We start from the raw sequence: 16,847 nt of genomic DNA on the forward strand, positions 1-16,847 counted from the left end.
AGCACCCTTCTCTCTTTTTCCCTTTTAGTCCTCCACTTAAGTGTACCGTGTAGATCATCTCCAGCTCCAACCGAATCTTGGTCCGACTGCCCGGTACTGAGATCATCCCCCCCACATAAGGATCTCCATTGTCGGCTCTTGGTAACCGAGAGAGCAGATCAAGGACCGTCGGTGTCTTCGAGTGACAGGGTATATCGGGACTCATCCTTGTCAGGACCACTACCGACGCGACGGCGGACAGCGTCGGTCCCTGTTGATCCAATCCCGTCGTCGCCATCATGAAGAAGTTCCAATCTTACTTCACTCCCACAACACCGGCGGAGGAACAGGCTGAGAAGGCGCGAAAGGGGGGCAATAATGGGGCACAGCTAGCAGGGGCCCGGTCGAGGAGGTCGGGTTCCAAGGCTTCGACACATCAACTTCAGCCTATCCGACTTAGAGGGACAGACTCATTACCACCCTCGGCGGCAGCACCGCCATCACTCGTCTCCTCACAGCCCGTATCGTCCATCCCGGCTTCAGGCCGCGCGTCTCCTTCCACGGCACCGGCATCAGCACGCGCCAGCATGCTCTCCGTCCCGGGCGTAGCGCAGCGGCAATCCCACCATGGACAGAACACCCCCGAGACGGCGACCATCCGGTCCAACTCGAAGCAGCACAGCCCGAACTCCTCTCGACCGACGTCGACCCGGCATTCCTTCTTCCCCGTAGGCGACGCGCGCAACAGCGATGCCGACACCATCCAGGAGATCCGCAACGACATGATGGTCAACTGGCTCTACGAGCAGCAGCTGCGCAAGCAGTACGCCTCGGGCGCGGATCCGTACGAGGGCGTCGTCCTCAAAAAGGCCCGCGGCAACTTCACCTGCTGCCCGCCGCAGATGGCGGCCATCCCGGGGTCGCTGTTCGCTATGATCTCGCAGATGAACGTGCGCTGCGCCATGACGGTCAACACCCCCGTCGTGCGCGCCCTGATGGACTCGCTGCTGTCAAAGGCCGAGATGGACTACGTCCCACTGCCCGACGGCCTGCGCGTGCAGGTGTTGCACACCATGGCGGACCTGCCCAGGGGTCAGCTGCACCATTTCGCGGCGTTTATTGCGGATGCGAGGCTGTTGGTTGTCTGGGATGACGAGCCGGAGAAGTTGCTGGTGCGGGTGCAGAATCTGGAGCAGAAGTTTATTGAGATCATCTGGGGGAACGGGGAGGACGATGCGGAGGAGGATGAGGGCGCCGGTGAGAAGAAAGGGGCTGCGATTATGGTGGGTGTGGACGAGCTCGACGCGAGTCAGCTCGAGGATGCCAAGGAGCACCGGCCCGTCAGGCTCGAGAGTGCCGTCATGGTCATGTTCACGATGATCCTATGGGTTGTCTGCCCCGCCTTTGGATGGAGATGGCTGGCGTACCAGTCGGCGGTTGACGGGACCTACTTAAGGTTCGCGCTGCTGGCTGCGTGTCCGGTGCAGATGTTTGTCAGCTTGGTGGGTGATTTTGCGCTGCATGCGGGCTTTGGTGCTGGCTAACACACTCGGTATAGTTCTTCTTCCAGGCCATGGTCACCAGCGTGTTCCAGGTCTTCGGCCCCATCTCGGCGCTGGCCAGCAACAGCAAATACTACAGCGGCAAGCCTCCTCTCCGGCTCAACCGCAAGGTGCAGGCGCTGCCCCACGTCACGATCCAGATGCCGGTGTACAAGGAGGGCTTGGCAGCCGTCATCAAGCCGACGGTGGTCTCGCTCAAGGCGGCCATTAGCACATACGAGATGCAGGGTGGCACGGCAAACATCTTTGTGAACGACGACGGCATGCAGCTGATCTCGGACGAGGACGCGCAGGCGCGCCGCGACTTCTACGACGAGCACAATATCGGCTGGGTTGCCCGGCCGCCTCACAACCCCAACCCCAATGCCGAGTCGGGCGAGAAGGCATTCCTCCGCCGCGGCAAGTTCAAGAAGGCTAGCAACATGAACTATGCGCTGCACACTAGCAACCGTGTCGAGGAGAAACTGGCCGCTGTGCAGCGCCACAACGGGTGGACTAACGAGGATGACACCGCCGCCTACCACCAGTGCTTGGCGGATGTGCTGCAAGAGGACGATGGCCGGACCTGGGCTGAGGGCAATATTAGAGTCGGAGACTACATTCTGCTCATCGACTCAGATACCCGCGTGCCCCACGATTGTCTGTTGGATGGCGTTAGCGAGATGGAGCAGAGCCCAGAGGTGGCGATCATGCAGTATCAGTCCGGCGTCATGAACGTGACTGGTTCGTTCTTCGAGAATGGGTGAGTTTTCTTTTTCCCCATGAAGAAGATCCCCCGGCCGAGCTAGACACGTCCGCTAACATTAACTGCAGAGTTACCTGGTTCACCCGCCTCATCTACTCGTCCATCACATTCGCCGTGGCTTCGGGCGACGCCTGCCCCTTTGTCGGGCACAACGCAATCCTCCGCTGGAAGGCTATCCAAGACGCCGCCGCCTACACCGACGAAGACGGCTACGAGAAATATTGGTCTGAGTCGCACGTCTCGGAGGACTTTGACATGTCGCTGCGCCTCCAGGTTGCCGGCTACACGCTCCGCTACGCCTCATACACGGGCGACGGCTTCAAGGAGGGCGTCAGTCTGACGGTCTACGACGAGCTGGCGCGCTGGGAGAAGTACGCCTACGGCTGCAACGAGTTACTGTTCCACCCGCTGCGCTTCTGGCTGTTCCGAGGCCCGTTCACACCGCTCTTCCGCCGCTTTATCTCATCGAACATCCCGCTGCCCAAGAAAATCACCATCACTGCGTATATTGGGACCTATTATGCCATTGCGGCCGCTTGGAGCATCACGCTGGCCAATTACTTCATTACCGGCTGGTTTTACGGGTTGTACGACAAGTACTACCTCGACTCGTTTGCCATCTACATCTCGATCATTGTCGTCTTCACCGGGGCGGGAAATCTGGCACTCGCGATCCTGCGGTACCGGCTGAGTGAGCAGTCACTGCTGAAAGGCTGTGCGTGTTCCCCCCTCCCCCCGGTCTGTTTTCTAGTTGTGTAGTGACTAACATACCCCCTCTCCTTCAGACTGGGACAATATCAAGTGGATCCCAATGTTCACCATCTTCCTGGGCGGCATCTCGCTGCACATGGCGCAGGCCATCCTGTGCCACTTCTTCGAGATCGACATGGTCTGGGGCGCGACGGCGAAGGAGATTGAGGAGGTCAACTTCGGCAGCGAGATTGTGCGCATCATCCGCCGTTTCAAGTGGACCTTTGTCTACTGCTTCGCATGCACCGCCCTCATGATCTGCGGCAAGACTGTCTTCCCCGACCAGTGGCGCATCGACATGTTCTTCAGCATCTACCCGCTTGCCGTGACCGTCATCTCGCACTTTGCGCTGCCCGTCTTGTTGAACCCTGCGTTGATGATGTTTACTTGGTAACGGAGTTTTTATTTATTTATTTATTATTTTTCTTTTACTCTTTAAGGGGTTACTCTAGACTGGGGACGGGTAATTGGTAATGATTATTTAGTATCTTCTATTGTTTGGCATCTATTCTCTGCTTTATTATTATCATCATTTTACACAGTTATGTTTGCTTTAATTGTCATATTCTCCAGCATCCAATTTTAGCATGTCCTCGGACGGAGTTGGGGTGTTTTCTTTAAAGGCGAAAGGGAAACAAGGGGGTTAGTCAAGCAAGCAATATTAGACACACCAAGTTGTTACAAAGCCCATTGTGTATCTATCTCATACCGGCAACATAGAGCTCCCTAAACGTACATATAGTGGGATAAGATATACCGAATAGAACCTATCAACGAGACAGATCGTAAACCCGATTACTCACTTTGGTTCGCATGCTCCAGTGAAGCTCAAAGTTTTGGACTAGGCCCCGTCCCCTGAGCCGGGGCCTTCCCAGGGCCGTACACAATCGCCTGGTCCATGTCCAACCCGCCCTTGGCCTCCCAACTCGAAGAAGGACCACCCACAAACCCTTTCTTGCTCAGATACCTCCAACTCATCTCCTCAATCTCCGGCCCGGGATTCCGCGCCGCATCCATCATATACAACACCGCCATCAGCACCTCCGCGATCCGGAACACGATCCCCCTCGCCTCGGGGAGCAACTCCTCCTGCGGCCGCGTCTCAAGCCGGGCCTTCAAGCCCTCCCACTCCGCCCCCACCCTCTCCACCGCCTCCCCCTGACAGCGACCCGCAGCCACGCTCCGCAGCCCGCTCTGGACAGCCCAGTCCAGCCCCCGCATGCTCTCCCCGCCGGCCCGGGGATGCTTCAGCGCGCGGATCGTGTCGCCCGCCAGCACGTCCGTGGTGCCCTCCCAGATGGCGCCGACGCAGGCGTCGCGGAAGATGCGCGCCACGTTGATGTGCGGTGACTCGTCGTTGAGGAGGTACCCCACGCCGCCCAGCGCGGCCATGCACTCGTAGATGAGCGGCGGCGTGGCGAGGCAGGCGTAGGATTTGTGGAGGGAGGAGAGGACGCGGAGGAGCGGGGCGGTCAAGGTCGCGGGGGGAGCGGGGAGCGGGGACGGTGGGTATTGAGATGCAGATGGGGATTGGGAGTGGGCGTGCGCGTGGGGCGGGGAGTGCGGGTGCTCGTCCAGGCCCATGATGTATAGCGTGTAGTAGACCAGGAGCATCAGGGCGTGGTAGTCGACAGTCAGGGCGGCGAGGGTGCGCATGTGCAGCGGGTGGGAGGACAAGGGGACGCGGCGGCCTCTGCCGGTGCCGGCCTCGCGGACCAGGGCGAAGGCGCGGGCGATGCCCAGCGCGCGGCCGAGGTAGCCCATGCTCGACACGGTCGTATGCACGCGTGTGATGGTGAGGATGGTGCTGATCTCGCGGATGCCTTGGCCCTCCTCACCGATGAGCCACCCGCGCATGTTGCGGAGCTCGAGCTCGGCGGTGGGGAGGGACTGGGTGCCGAATTTGTGCTTCAGGCGCTGGATGACCACGCCGTTGAGTTCGCTGCCGCCAATGTGTCCTGTGGGCGAGACGAGGGAGGGGTTGTAGCGCCGCATGGGGGCGAGGAAGCAGCTTACGCCTTGGTCCGGGCGGGTCTTAGCGAGGAGGATGGTCATTTGGGAGTCGGTGGCTGAGGAGAACCATTTGAAGCCTGAGATAGACCACGGGCCGAGGGGGATCTTCTCGTCGACGTCGGCGAGGGGTGCGGGAGACGACGGGGGATAGGGGTCGTAAGTGGCGACGGTTTCGGTCTGGGAGACGTCGCTGCCTCCAGTGCGTTCCGTCATCCATTGCCCGCTGGTCCAAGTCTTGGACGGGTCACGGGAGGTGAGGTGGTCGTAGGCATTTTGAAAAACCTGACGCTCGGTTGGGGTGAGACCTGTCTTCTTGGAGAGTTGGCGTTGGAGAAGGCGAGCGGCACCATCTTGCATGGCTGCCGGGCAGAGAGTGTTGGCGCAGGATGCCTCCCAGAGGTGGCATCGGATGAATTGGACAAGACGGGCATATGGGCCGAGATCCGTGTCATAGTTGATAGCAACGACTCTGGTTACTCTGTAAGCATGCAGCATGGCACAGGAGAGACGACGTGCTGACCCTTTCTCGAAGCCAAAGTCTTGTAGTTTGCGCCAACCTTCGCCGACGACGAGCTCACTTTTGGGCTTCCCAAAAGCATCCCGGCCGCTGCCGCGCAGATATGGCTGGTTTCGCTCGGCATCTGTCACCCAGTCGAGAATTTGCTGCGAGAGGACCTCATCTCCGAGTCTGGCAGCCTCCGGGCTGATTTGGTCCAAGATCGAGCGTGGGAGGAAGACTGATCTTGTAAGCATAAAAGACACGGAATACGCGGTGGGACATCTGTTCATACGTTTGGTTATCCGCTGCAAACTGGCATCGTCGTGAAACTGATTCCTTATGACGGGCTGCTTCTGGATGAAGCCAGTGTTGGAACTAGAAGGCTCCATCCTGCTTGCAGTCACGTATACAGATATCAAAACAAATTAAGTCGTGATTTTGGAATGCTCGTGAACCCGTTGGATTTGATGAGGATACACTTCGGAATTGACCCCATGGGGAATGAAAGGAGCAATGAGAGCACATGTCTTTGCTTGACAAGGGCAGCAGAAGACCGCGGCCGCATCAGACGTCTCGGCACCCGAGTCCCAGAGGAGGCCGATTCCCCTGCCTCCCCCTCAGTAGCCGGCTGACCCCCTTCGGCCCTGCAACCCTCGCGCCGAGTGGCGGGTTCAGGGAAACAGGTTGGGAACCACCAAGTGCGCCAAGAAGCGTGGGGAGGTCCCTGAGGGCCTGTTCAGAAGCCCGGGGTTAGGGTTTCTGCAACGGCACCTCGGACAATCGATGCCTGCCGCATCAATGAATTCTGTTGTCAGTTGATTGAGCAAATGGGGTATTGGCAGCCTTACTTGGACTCTTGGGCAAGGCGCAGAGCCTGCGCAAAGCATTCTATCGCTTGCTACCTGGCCATCATTGCCCGAGGGGCTGGCTCTAGCAGTGTCACGTGCTCACGCAATTCACTCGCGCTCTCCGTTTCTGCGCCACTTTTTCAAAGTCGCGTCCAGCGCCCCTCGGATTCCTCCCCTTCCGGCAGTTTCCAATCCCCCCATTAAAAGAAAAGATGCCTGGCTTTCCCGAATATGGCAGCCGTCGCAATCGAGATATCGGATGACGACCGCACCGCGTCGTCTGTCGAGGCCAACTCTCCCCCAAAGTCAAAGGCGTTGGGAAAGCGCAAACAGGGCATCGACTTTGAAGAGAAGGTTGCCTGGACGGACGATGAATCTGACCATAACGAGAAACTCAAGCGACAAAGAGCGGCCAAGCGTCGGGCGACTGCTAAGGGAAAAAGGCCAACTAGAAAGAGCATCGCCGGCGGGACTAGCGCCGGCGGGGCTAAGGCAGCCAAGAGCGCCCCCGACTTGAAGGCCTGGGCGAACCACGTCGATGAATCAAGCGCACAGGACGAGTACGCCGACGCCTGTGTCCCAGATTATCTGCTGCGGCGAAGAAGGTGTTTTGATAGAGACCGGGAAGTCCTGAGAGACGCAGGCCTGAAGCTGCCCCCTGACTACTCTGACATCTACTTCTCCGACGATGAGTCCTTGTCGCAGCTCGAGGAGCGCCCCAAGTTCGACGCCAAGAGCGGTATCAAACCCTGCCGCCCCTACAGAGACATTAAGCTCGAATACTCGGGCGGAATGATCCCTGCTTCGATTGCCCAGTACCTTCGCGACTACCAAATCACTGGCGTCCAATTCCTGCATCAACGGTTCGTCTACCAGAAGGGCTGCATTCTGGGCGATGACATGGGCCTCGGCAAGACGGTGCAGGTAGCTGCCTTCCTTACGGCTGCCTTTGGAAAAACGGCCGACGGGCGGGACGCCAAGAGAATGAGAAAGATGCGGCGGGCGGGTTGCCAGTGGTACCCACGTGTACTCATCGTTTGCCCCGGTTCTCTCATACAGAATTGGAGGAACGAGCTGAATAGGTGGGGTTGGTGGCACGTTGACACATATCATGGGCCAGGCAAAGAAGACGTGCTGCAAGCCGCCAAAGCTGGGAGACTCGAGATCATGATCACGACCTACGTCACATACAAGAAGATGCGCGAGGCTGTTAACGAAGTCGAATGGGACTGCGTCGTCGCAGACGAGTGCCACGTCTTAAAGGATCGTAGGTCCGAGACGACGCAGGCCATGGACTGCGTCAATTCCCTCTGCCGGATCGGCTTGACCGGCACGGCCATCCAGAACAAGTACGAAGAGCTCTGGACACTCTTGAACTGGACAAACCCCGGCCATTTCGGGACGCTTGCCGAATGGAGCAACACCATCACTAAGCCACTCACTGTCGGGCAGTCCCACGACGCGACCCTCAAGCAACTCAGCATTGCCAGAATAACAGCCAAGAAACTGGTCCAGAATCTGCTCCCGGACTTCTTCTTGCGACGGATGAAGACGCTGATCGCAGACCAGCTGCCAAAGAAGAGCGACAAGGTCGTGTTTTGCCCCTTGACCGACATCCAACGTGCTGCCTACCAAAACTTTCTAGAGGGGCCCCAGGTTAATTTGATCAACTCATCCTCCGACCTCTGCGACTGTGATTCGGGCCGCAAAAGAGGCTGGTGCTGTTACAAGTGCCTGCCGGATGGGAGGTCGTGGATGAGTATCGTCTTTCCGAGCATTATGACGCTCCAAAAACTCTCAAACCACCTTACTCTCCTCATTCCCACCGCCACCGATCCCAATGACAAACAGAAGTCGGAACTTGAGGCGCTCCAGACGTGCGTTCCTGAAGACTGGGAGGAACTCTACCGGAACCGAGATTCTATGCTGAACCTGGCGAACCCCGAGTTTTGCGGCAAGTGGAAGATACTCAAAAAACTGCTACGCTTCTGGCACGAGAACGGAGACAAGGTTCTGGTTTTCTCACACAGCGTCCGACTGCTGCGCATTCTCCAGCACCTGTTTCATAACACGAGTTACAACGTCAGCTTCTTAGACGGCTCGCTAAGTTATGAGGATCGCCAGAGGGTGGTTGACGACTTCAACTCTGATCCGGCGCAGTTTGTATTCCTCATTTCGACAAAGGCCGGAGGCGTGGGCCTTAATATCACGTCGGCCAACAAGGTGGTCATCTTTGATCCGCACTGGAACCCGTCCTACGATCTACAGGCGCAAGACCGAGCGTACAGAATCGGCCAGGTGCGGGATGTCGACGTGTTCCGCCTCGTCTCGGCGGGGACCATCGAAGAGATCGTCTACGCGCGCCAGATCTACAAGCAGCAGCAAGCCAACATCGGCTACAACGCGTCCAACGAACGGCGCTACTTCAAGGGCGTCCAGCAGGACAGCAACCGCAAAGGCGAGATCTTTGGACTAGGTAATCTCTTTAGCTTCCGTGCCGACCAGGTCGTCCTGCGGGAAATTGTCAACAAGACCAACATTGCCGAGGCCAAAGCGGGGGTTCACCTCAGCGAAGTCGACCTGGAGAAGATGGCCAAGGACGAAGACGAGGAACTGAACTACATCAAGCAGGAAGACGACGAGGAGGACGGCGGCGTCAGCCAGCTGGCCAAACTGCTGACGGCTGAGAACCAGGAGGAGCTCATCAAGGCGCGAAAGGCCAGCAAGCCCAAGAGCGACGCCATCGCCGGCATTCTTGCCTCTGCGGGCGTCGAGTACACGCACGAGAACTCTGAGGTCATTGGCACCAGCCGGGTCGAGGCGCAGCTCTCGCGTCGGGCGGAACTGGTGGCCAACGCCACGGACAGCCAGGACCCCGAGGGCAGCAGCGCACTGTTTGCGGACAGCCAGGTTAACAGCGTGGCGTCCCCGGCGGCGGAGAAGAACAATTCGTGGAGGATGCACTACAAGTTCAACCCGCCCCGGGATGTCATGCGGCGGCAATTCTGCTCGATGGCGAGGGAGTTTGGGTTCCAGAATGCGATGGATTTCGCGCTGGTCGTGGAGAGCTGGACGCAGGAGCAGCGGCGCAACTGCCTGGATACGTTCTATAAGGCGAGGGAGGTGAAGCTATTGGAGAGGGAGTTAGCCGAGTTGAAGAAGGAGGAGGAGCAGGCCGTGGATGAGGAGACCGAGGGAGCGAAGAGTGAGGAGGCTGTTTCGATCAAGATGGAAGAGACAGTTCCCCGCGACCGGCCATCACCTCCGGCGCAGGCCAAGAAGGAGATAGTAGTCAGGAGAACATCGACAATATTCCTGTCCGATGAGGACGAGGATGATGAGCTTTGAGGTTTGCACTGGCGTTCTGGTTGGGAATGATACCCCTAGGTTTATTTTTCAGATTATGTTGGCGGGACTCCCTGCTGCGGGGCGAAGGGAATATAGATGAGGGGATGCAGCTGTTTCAGACTGCGCACCGCCCTCGTGGATGAGGCCTGGGCCTGATGCAGCACGTCAAGCCTGCTGAAGGTTTGTTCAGCAGTTCGAATCCGGAATGTGCACACTTGTCGCATGTGATGATCACGTCTCCGATATTTAGTGTAGCCGGCTGGCACGGCCCGACAGTCTGTGGCAGCCGACAACCAAGTTTGACCGAGGTCGAAGCGGTCCAAAGGCAGGCGGCCAATCAATGAACCGACAGGGGGAGCCGCAGCTGGGTGCAGCCACAGCCAGTTGCCGGCAGCACCTATGACGCACCTTCACATGCCAGCAGCCAGGGGGCCAGATTGGGGGAACAGAGCGATACCGCAAGCGGCGATTCTGGGCGCAGAGAGCTCCCAAAATGTGTGCAGCACTGATCGGACTGCCAATCCACCTTGGTTATCATGACGAGCGGTTTCAAAGTTTAGAAATGCGGTCACAATGGCGGAAACTGCAGAACAGCATGCCGTGTCTCTCTCTCTCTCGCTGGGCTCTCTCTTTTTTGGTTCAACTGACGTCTCCCAAGAACGCAGATCTCGCAGCTTCCTGGCGCCGCTGCGGGGGAGGGGCACCAGGTGCAGCCCAATGGCAGGGCGCAGGCCTCGAATTTTGCCCGGCAGCGACTCGGTAATTCGGCCAACGGCGGCAGGCCAATGGCAGAATGTGTGGGGAAACCGAGGGCGGCGAACAAGGGTCGACTCAAGTCAATGGCTCGGCTCAAAGGGAATTTCCATGCTCCTCCTGCTCTCGGTTGCGACCAGGTGACGGCCTTTTCCACATACTTCGTTGTTCGTTGCCAGCCTGAAACAACGGCAGGTCGAGCGTTCTACAGTCCCTTGGTGGTAGGAATATCGCCCTCTGTTGCGATGAGCGTCGTCCCCCGAAACCACCCTCAACAAAGACGGGGATCGCCCGTGCGTAAGAGTCATTCTTCAGACATCTGCGGCCATGTTGTACATCCCACACAGTACCTATGGAACGTGGGAGCAGGGGAATAGCCGCTAGACCGGTCTCTCCCGAGCCCCACGCCTCAGTCCCCTAGCCCGACGCGCCGGGTGTCCTCCGGTCTAGCCCCGTTCCGGTTCCCCTTGCCGGTTTCTGACCCGTTACGTCGCTCGTGACTGGCTGTGACGGTCATTTCTATCTTGATCCATGTGCTTTTCTCACCCGTATCTTCTCATTTTCCCTCTTCCCTTCCTTTCTCTGCTGCATCTCGGTTTGTCTCCAACTCTATCTTGACCCTATATCCCTTTCCGTCCTGTCATTTTACGCCCCATCACACACTACACCGACCGTTGCGTCGTAGTACCTATCGCCCAGTATGGCCGCCGGCAACATGGTGAATCCCGCCGTGGATCCCAACCTCGAGGATGAGCTTTTTGCCAAAGAGGTGGCCGAGGTCAAGAAGTGGTGGAGCGACCCGAGGTGGAGGTACACCAAGCGGCCCTTCACGGCCGAGCAGATTGTCAACAAGAGGGGCAACCTGAAGATCGAGTACGCAAGCAACACCCAGAGCAAGAAGCTGTGGCAGATTCTCGAGAAGCGCTTCCAGGTACGCATCCATTCCCGTCTCTCAGGAGCAGGCCAATGGCTAAAATTCTATGTTCTTCTACAGAACCGCGATGCCAGCTACACATACGGCTGCTTGGAGCCCACGGCCGTCACTCAGATGGCGAAGTACCTCGACACCGTCTACGTCTCGGGCTGGCAGTCATCGTCGACGGCCTCGTCATCAGACGAGCCCGGCCCGGATCTTGCCGACTACCCCTATGTGAGTCTCTTAGAGTCTTACCACTGCAGGCGCTGTTACTGATGCGGTGCCAGACTACGGTCCCCAACAAGGTCGGCCACCTGTTCATGGCCCAGCTCTTCCACGACCGCAAGCAGCGTCAGGAGCGCATGTCGGTGCCCAAGGCTCAGCGCGCCAAGCTCGCCAACATCGACTACCTCCGACCCATCATTGCCGACGCTGATACCGGTCACGGCGGTCTGACGGCTGTCATGAAGCTGACCAAGCTCTTTATCGAGAAGGGCGCCGCCGGCATCCACATTGAGGACCAAGCCCCCGGCACCAAGAAGTGCGGTCACATGGCCGGCAAGGTGCTGGTGCCCATCAGCGAGCACATCAACCGCCTGGTTGCCATCCGCGCGCAGGCCGACATCATGGGTGAGTCTTGCACCATTTTCGGAGGCGGAGGAAGGTCCGGAGATTGATACCCTGCGTCCGTCTAGGCTCCGATCTCGTCGCCATCGCTCGCACCGATGCCGAGGCCGCCACCCTCATCACGACGACCATCGACCCGCGCGACCACGCCTTTATCCTCGGCTCGACCAACCCCAACCTACAGCCCCTAAACGACCTCATGCTCGCAGCCGAGCGGGCCGGCAAGACGGGCGACGCGCTGCAGGCCATCGAGGACGAGTGGCTGGCGCAGGCGGGGCTCAAGCGCTTCGATGACGCCGTGCTCGACGCCATCGCCAATGGCGCCTACCCCAACCCCAAGGGCCTCGCCGAGCAGTACAAGAAGGCTGTGCAAGGCAAGCAGCTGTCCAACACGGAAGCGCGCGCCATCGCCAGGGGCGTCTTGGGCACGGATATTTACTTTGACTGGGACGCCCCCCGGACGAGGGAGGGATACTACCGTCTGCAGGGCGGATGTGACTGCTCGATCAACCGGGCGATCTCCTACGCGCCGTACTGCGACGCCATCTGGATGGAGAGCAAGCTGCCTGATTACAAGCAAGCTGAGGAGTTTGCTAAGGGTGTGCACGCCGTCTGGCCAGAGCAAAAGTCAGTTTCACCCTCCTCCCCCTAACAACAACAACATCATCATCATCAGCAGCAGCAGCAGCAGCAGCAGCAGCAGCAGCACCACCCCCACTACCACCACCGCCACTATCATAACCGCATGAAACTAACATGTCCCAAATCTAGACTCGCCTACAACCTCTCGCCCTCGTTCAACTGGAAGACGGCCATGTCGCGCGACGAGCAGGAGACGTACATCCGCCGGCTGGCCTCGCTCGGCTACTGCTGGCAGTTCATCACGCTCGCGGGCCTGCACACGACGGCCCTGATCAGCGACCGGTTCGCGCGTGCGTACGCGCGACAGGGCATGCGCGCCTACGGTGAGCTCGTGCAGGAGCCCGAGATGGAGCTCGGTGTCGACGTCGTCAAGCACCAGAAGTGGAGCGGCGCTACGTACGTCGACGAGCTGCAGAAGATGGTCACGGGCGGTGTGTCGAGCACGGCCGCTATGGGCAAGGGCGTCACCGAGGATCAGTTTCATTAGGTTGCAGCGATGGTGCTGGTGTCGGAGTGAAAAGGATGCCTGCCGAGAGGGGGATTGTGTATATATTTCAAGAGGGTTTGGATGACGGGGAAGGGGAAGGGTCTCTCTATCGAGTAAGCTTGTGTGTATTAGAACTTTTTAGAGGTTAGTAGGGGGCCTTCTTTTTTTTTATCGAGTTTGTCTGGTTAAATTTGTTCAAGTTTTACTTGCATGGTTGCAGACGTTTCCTGTATGTCATTTCTCCCCTGTCGTGTTGCGTCGTTGTCCTCGAGACGAATTGGGTATCTCATTAATAGTTTCGTCTTCGTGAACAAGTCCTCGTCCTCCGCTTCATCTGACTTGCCGTCTGTTCTACAAAGTCATGGCTCGAGGATCTCATGCCATCTCTAAACACTCAACTAACCAAAAAAAGGGGGTTGTTTTGACACTGTTGCCCAGTGCTAGCTAGTTGCTGACATTGGATCAAACAGTTATCATCCTAGTACCTTAAAATTATCCGAATTGGATATTATTAACGCCACCAATGTTCAAAATTGCCAGCACCGGTGAGCCACCAACGAACCCGGTACAAGGGAAGACATCTTTCAGGCCGGCTATAGCGTCTTGCTCTCACCAAGACAGGTCGAATCTCCCCCTCCATCAAAGAGCTACCTCTCTTGAATTACATCCGTGTGGTAATCCCTGAATCCGTGCCTATTTACTCGCTTACCGGCCGGGATCAAGACAGTACTACTGTCCACGAATGTGCTCGTTGGCCTCGTGCTTCTGAAACTCCCGGGGTCGCTGCAAGTTGTCCACTGGCGCCTTGTGCGTTTCTAGGCTCCGATCCCCTGTGGAGAATAAAACGAGGCGTCTATTCTTGGGCCGTTTTTGGTACCGAGATTTTCTATACGCTCTTCCGGAACTAGTGGTATCTAACTCCGAGGCCGGCTCGGCCGGCTCGTCCAGCGACCCATGTTTACTAGTGACACACGAAGAGGTGAGATCAGACGACCAGGTATGAGCTCGACGAGATGAAGTTCAAGTTATTTTTGTTCTCGCAGGATGCGGTAAGCACTCTTGTGTCCGTTGGGGTGGTGCGTTGGGATGGTGAAACTGCCTGTCATCCCGGAGTGGGCCGTCTGATCCTGCCGCTTACATGCTTGCTGAGATCGGCAGTGGCGCTGCGGTCCAGGTTGGCAGGCTGTGATGGTAACGGAGATGGTGTGGAATTGGTTTGGAGGATTAGGATCGATGTCCTGCTAAGGCCTGATCTGCGGGAATGAGCCTCGTTGGAGAAGTCAATGTGTTAGTTTTTATACAAGTAAGCCCTAAAGGTAGTAGCATATACCCAAGTAATTATTCTGCTGGCCACATCAGATAAGACCTAAGACATGAGCTGCATCATAACTTGAAGAACTGGGACTGGTTCCTCTACCTTCGGACCCGAAGGTATGTTCGATGAATATCGCAATATCCCTCGAGCCACCGTCCCAGGATTCTCAGCATTTAGCATCTCTCATGCGTTTCTAGGATCGCCTCCTCGAAGACTTGGCGTAGTAGTTTCACTCATGCGGACTTTGTGCCTTGCAGCTATTGAATCCCCCCTGCCGTCCGAAGAAAGCTAACAACAAGCATGCGTGTTGCCCACGGCCCATCCCAGAAGCCGGCCGTACCGCGTACCACAGCCATACGCACCAGGAACGCCCAATTCCCGTTCCTCCGCCAATGAGGAAACGAGAGGAGCGTGGAAACTCCACGAGCTTGGCTCGGCAGCTTGGGGAGGCACCGTTACCATAATCCTATCCAGTTCGGACGGACGGATGGTGTTGGTACGCTGGATGCTTGCCACCTTGGATACTACTTACCATAGCACGTAAATTCCGGTGTCACAAAAGGTGCATGCAGGCCGCATCCTACGTCCCACAATAGTCGCAAATTTTCTCCGATGTCCATGCCGCATCCCGTAGTGCAGAGGATACAGCATCGGTGAGGAAGACAACAGAAAGGGCTCCCAACAGCCACCAACTTTGCGGCGGCGAGCTGCGAGGCACAAATATGCCACAGAACGCCGCACTCCCAGCTGGGCTCCATCCTCGCGACCACGTCAGACAACCACCCGCCATGCGCCGCCCGTTGATACCAACATAAAGCACACGACCCTACGCAGTTAGCCCCGCCCACAGGAACGGAACTGTCCACACGCCGTTGGTAACATAGCGGCTTGCAAAGCAAATGCGGGTACTACTAATTATTACACAAGGCCGCTTACTTAGGTGCCCGTTTGACGATGCCGCGGACATCACAAACCACAAACCGCAAACCACAACCACTCAGCTCATGTTTGTCCAATGGGAAGAAAAGCGCCGAGCGGCGGCACGACCGCATCGGATGCAGTGAAACCAGAGAGGGCTAAATGAACGGACGAGGTTTGACGACCCGGTCCCGGCTCCGGTCCCGGTTGTTGCATCAGACGGGTGAGTTGGGCTTGGCAATACCAGATGCTGTAGAGAGGACCTGATTGGGTAAAGACATCTTGGGAAATGGACTGGTGGGCTCTCTTCGTTTCCTTACTTCCTCCATTTCTCGTTTGCCCATAATGCGTTGCCTGCATACAACCGAGCTAGACGAGCCCTGCAGGAGGCGAAGAGATAGCAGCCAAAGACACGCCGCTGCGTTTAGCCAAACTTGGAATGGGATGAACTCAGCCTTGTGTGTGAATAACGTTGTTAGCTGAAAAAGTGGGGTGTCCAATTGGGTGCCGCCACAGTGCCAAGGTCACTCTTGCGTGTGTGTCTCTCCGACTGGTTCGGGTCATCGGGCGATGTATGTACACTCCCAAGAGCGATAAGTTGTGTAGTGGTGGCGTAACAAAACGCGGAAGCAAGCAATGCCTAAAGGTCCGAGGTCCCAGATCCGTCCGGATGACCGCTGCCTTGAACCTGCATTGGGTGCACACTACCTAGGCAGTTGTGCACAATAATCCCGCCATACCAAGCTGCCCACTCGTTCTACAGCGAGCTACAGTAGATCGGCAGAACGCTTTGAGCCTTTGAGCGGCGTCTGAAACAGGCGTAGGGTATGTCGTGCGACCCGAGGCTGGCATTGCCCGATGTGCAGGGGAAGGGTAACTGACTGCCAGTGAATGCCAGAAACACCACATGTCACCGCGGGCCGCGCCGTTGACCTTGTTCCGATCTGATCGTTACGGATCGCGTGGTCAAACCCACTGTTGGTCCGAGAAGAAGGAGCGCAAGCACGAGTCGGTTTGGCAAAAAAGTGAGATTGTCTTTCTTTGCGGCACCGCCTTTTTTCCACGTCCCAGGGACGTTTATCGGTGCCTAGAACTAACAATCCGAACTGGTGGGACATACAGCGGCACGGTTCCTGGCCTTTTTGTCGGTGCCTGGTGATACGGTGGGATGTTATTCTTGGCGTGCATGGTAGGAGCGCGCGATGGATCGATAGAGTAGGCTTCAAGAACCCCACACATTGTGTCAGTGACTGATGATCAACAGACGAGCAGAAAGACAAGGTCTGCAAGACTCACCCTATCAGGGATTGCACTCGTCCTTCATCCACATATGACCGGCGCAATTACAGAGGCTGCGGCCATAGGAAAGTGAACTCTCCTGTCAGTGCGGCTCGAATCAGGATGTGGATAATTCAGTGCAAAATGAACCCAATTGCACTGTATTG

General features: G+C 57.3%; 4 protein-coding genes across 4 annotated transcripts; 3 read left to right on the plus strand and 1 right to left on the minus strand.

Moving 5' to 3' along the window:
- Positions 1-278: 278 nt before the first annotated feature.
- Positions 279-3,430, plus strand: MFIFM68171_05271 (Glycosyl transferase family group 2-domain-containing protein; the record flags this gene model as incomplete). The annotated part of the gene is made up of 4 exons (XM_071060691.1): positions 279-1,481; positions 1,538-2,283; positions 2,355-3,001; positions 3,072-3,430. The coding sequence occupies 4 exons, from the start codon at positions 279-281 to the stop codon at positions 3,428-3,430; spliced, it is 2,955 nt and encodes a 984-aa protein (XP_070916792.1).
- Positions 3,431-3,864: 434 nt separating this feature from the next.
- On the minus strand, positions 3,865-5,937 carry MFIFM68171_05272 (Acyl-CoA dehydrogenase/oxidase; the record flags this gene model as incomplete). The annotated part of the gene is made up of 3 exons (XM_071060692.1): positions 3,865-5,518; positions 5,570-5,786; positions 5,841-5,937. 3 exons carry the CDS (start codon positions 5,935-5,937, stop codon positions 3,865-3,867), a joined length of 1,968 nt encoding a protein of 655 aa, XP_070916793.1.
- A 690-nt stretch (positions 5,938-6,627) lies between these two features.
- Positions 6,628-9,744, plus strand: MFIFM68171_05273 (Switch 2; the record flags this gene model as incomplete). The annotated part of the gene is made up of 1 exon (XM_071060693.1): positions 6,628-9,744. One exon carries the CDS (start codon positions 6,628-6,630, stop codon positions 9,742-9,744), a length of 3,117 nt encoding a protein of 1,038 aa, XP_070916794.1.
- A 1,453-nt stretch (positions 9,745-11,197) lies between these two features.
- ICL1 (isocitrate lyase 1) lies at positions 11,198-13,169 on the plus strand (the record flags this gene model as incomplete). The annotated part of the gene is made up of 5 exons (XM_071060694.1): positions 11,198-11,428; positions 11,492-11,647; positions 11,701-12,043; positions 12,109-12,667; positions 12,812-13,169. The coding sequence occupies 5 exons, from the start codon at positions 11,198-11,200 to the stop codon at positions 13,167-13,169; spliced, it is 1,647 nt and encodes a 548-aa protein (XP_070916795.1).
- Positions 13,170-16,847: the final 3,678 nt, after the last annotated feature.

Source organism: Madurella fahalii, assembly GCF_045866475.1.
Source record: "Madurella fahalii IFM 68171 DNA, scaffold_2, whole genome shotgun sequence".
Lineage (NCBI taxonomy): Eukaryota > Fungi > Ascomycota > Sordariomycetes > Sordariales > Madurella > Madurella fahalii.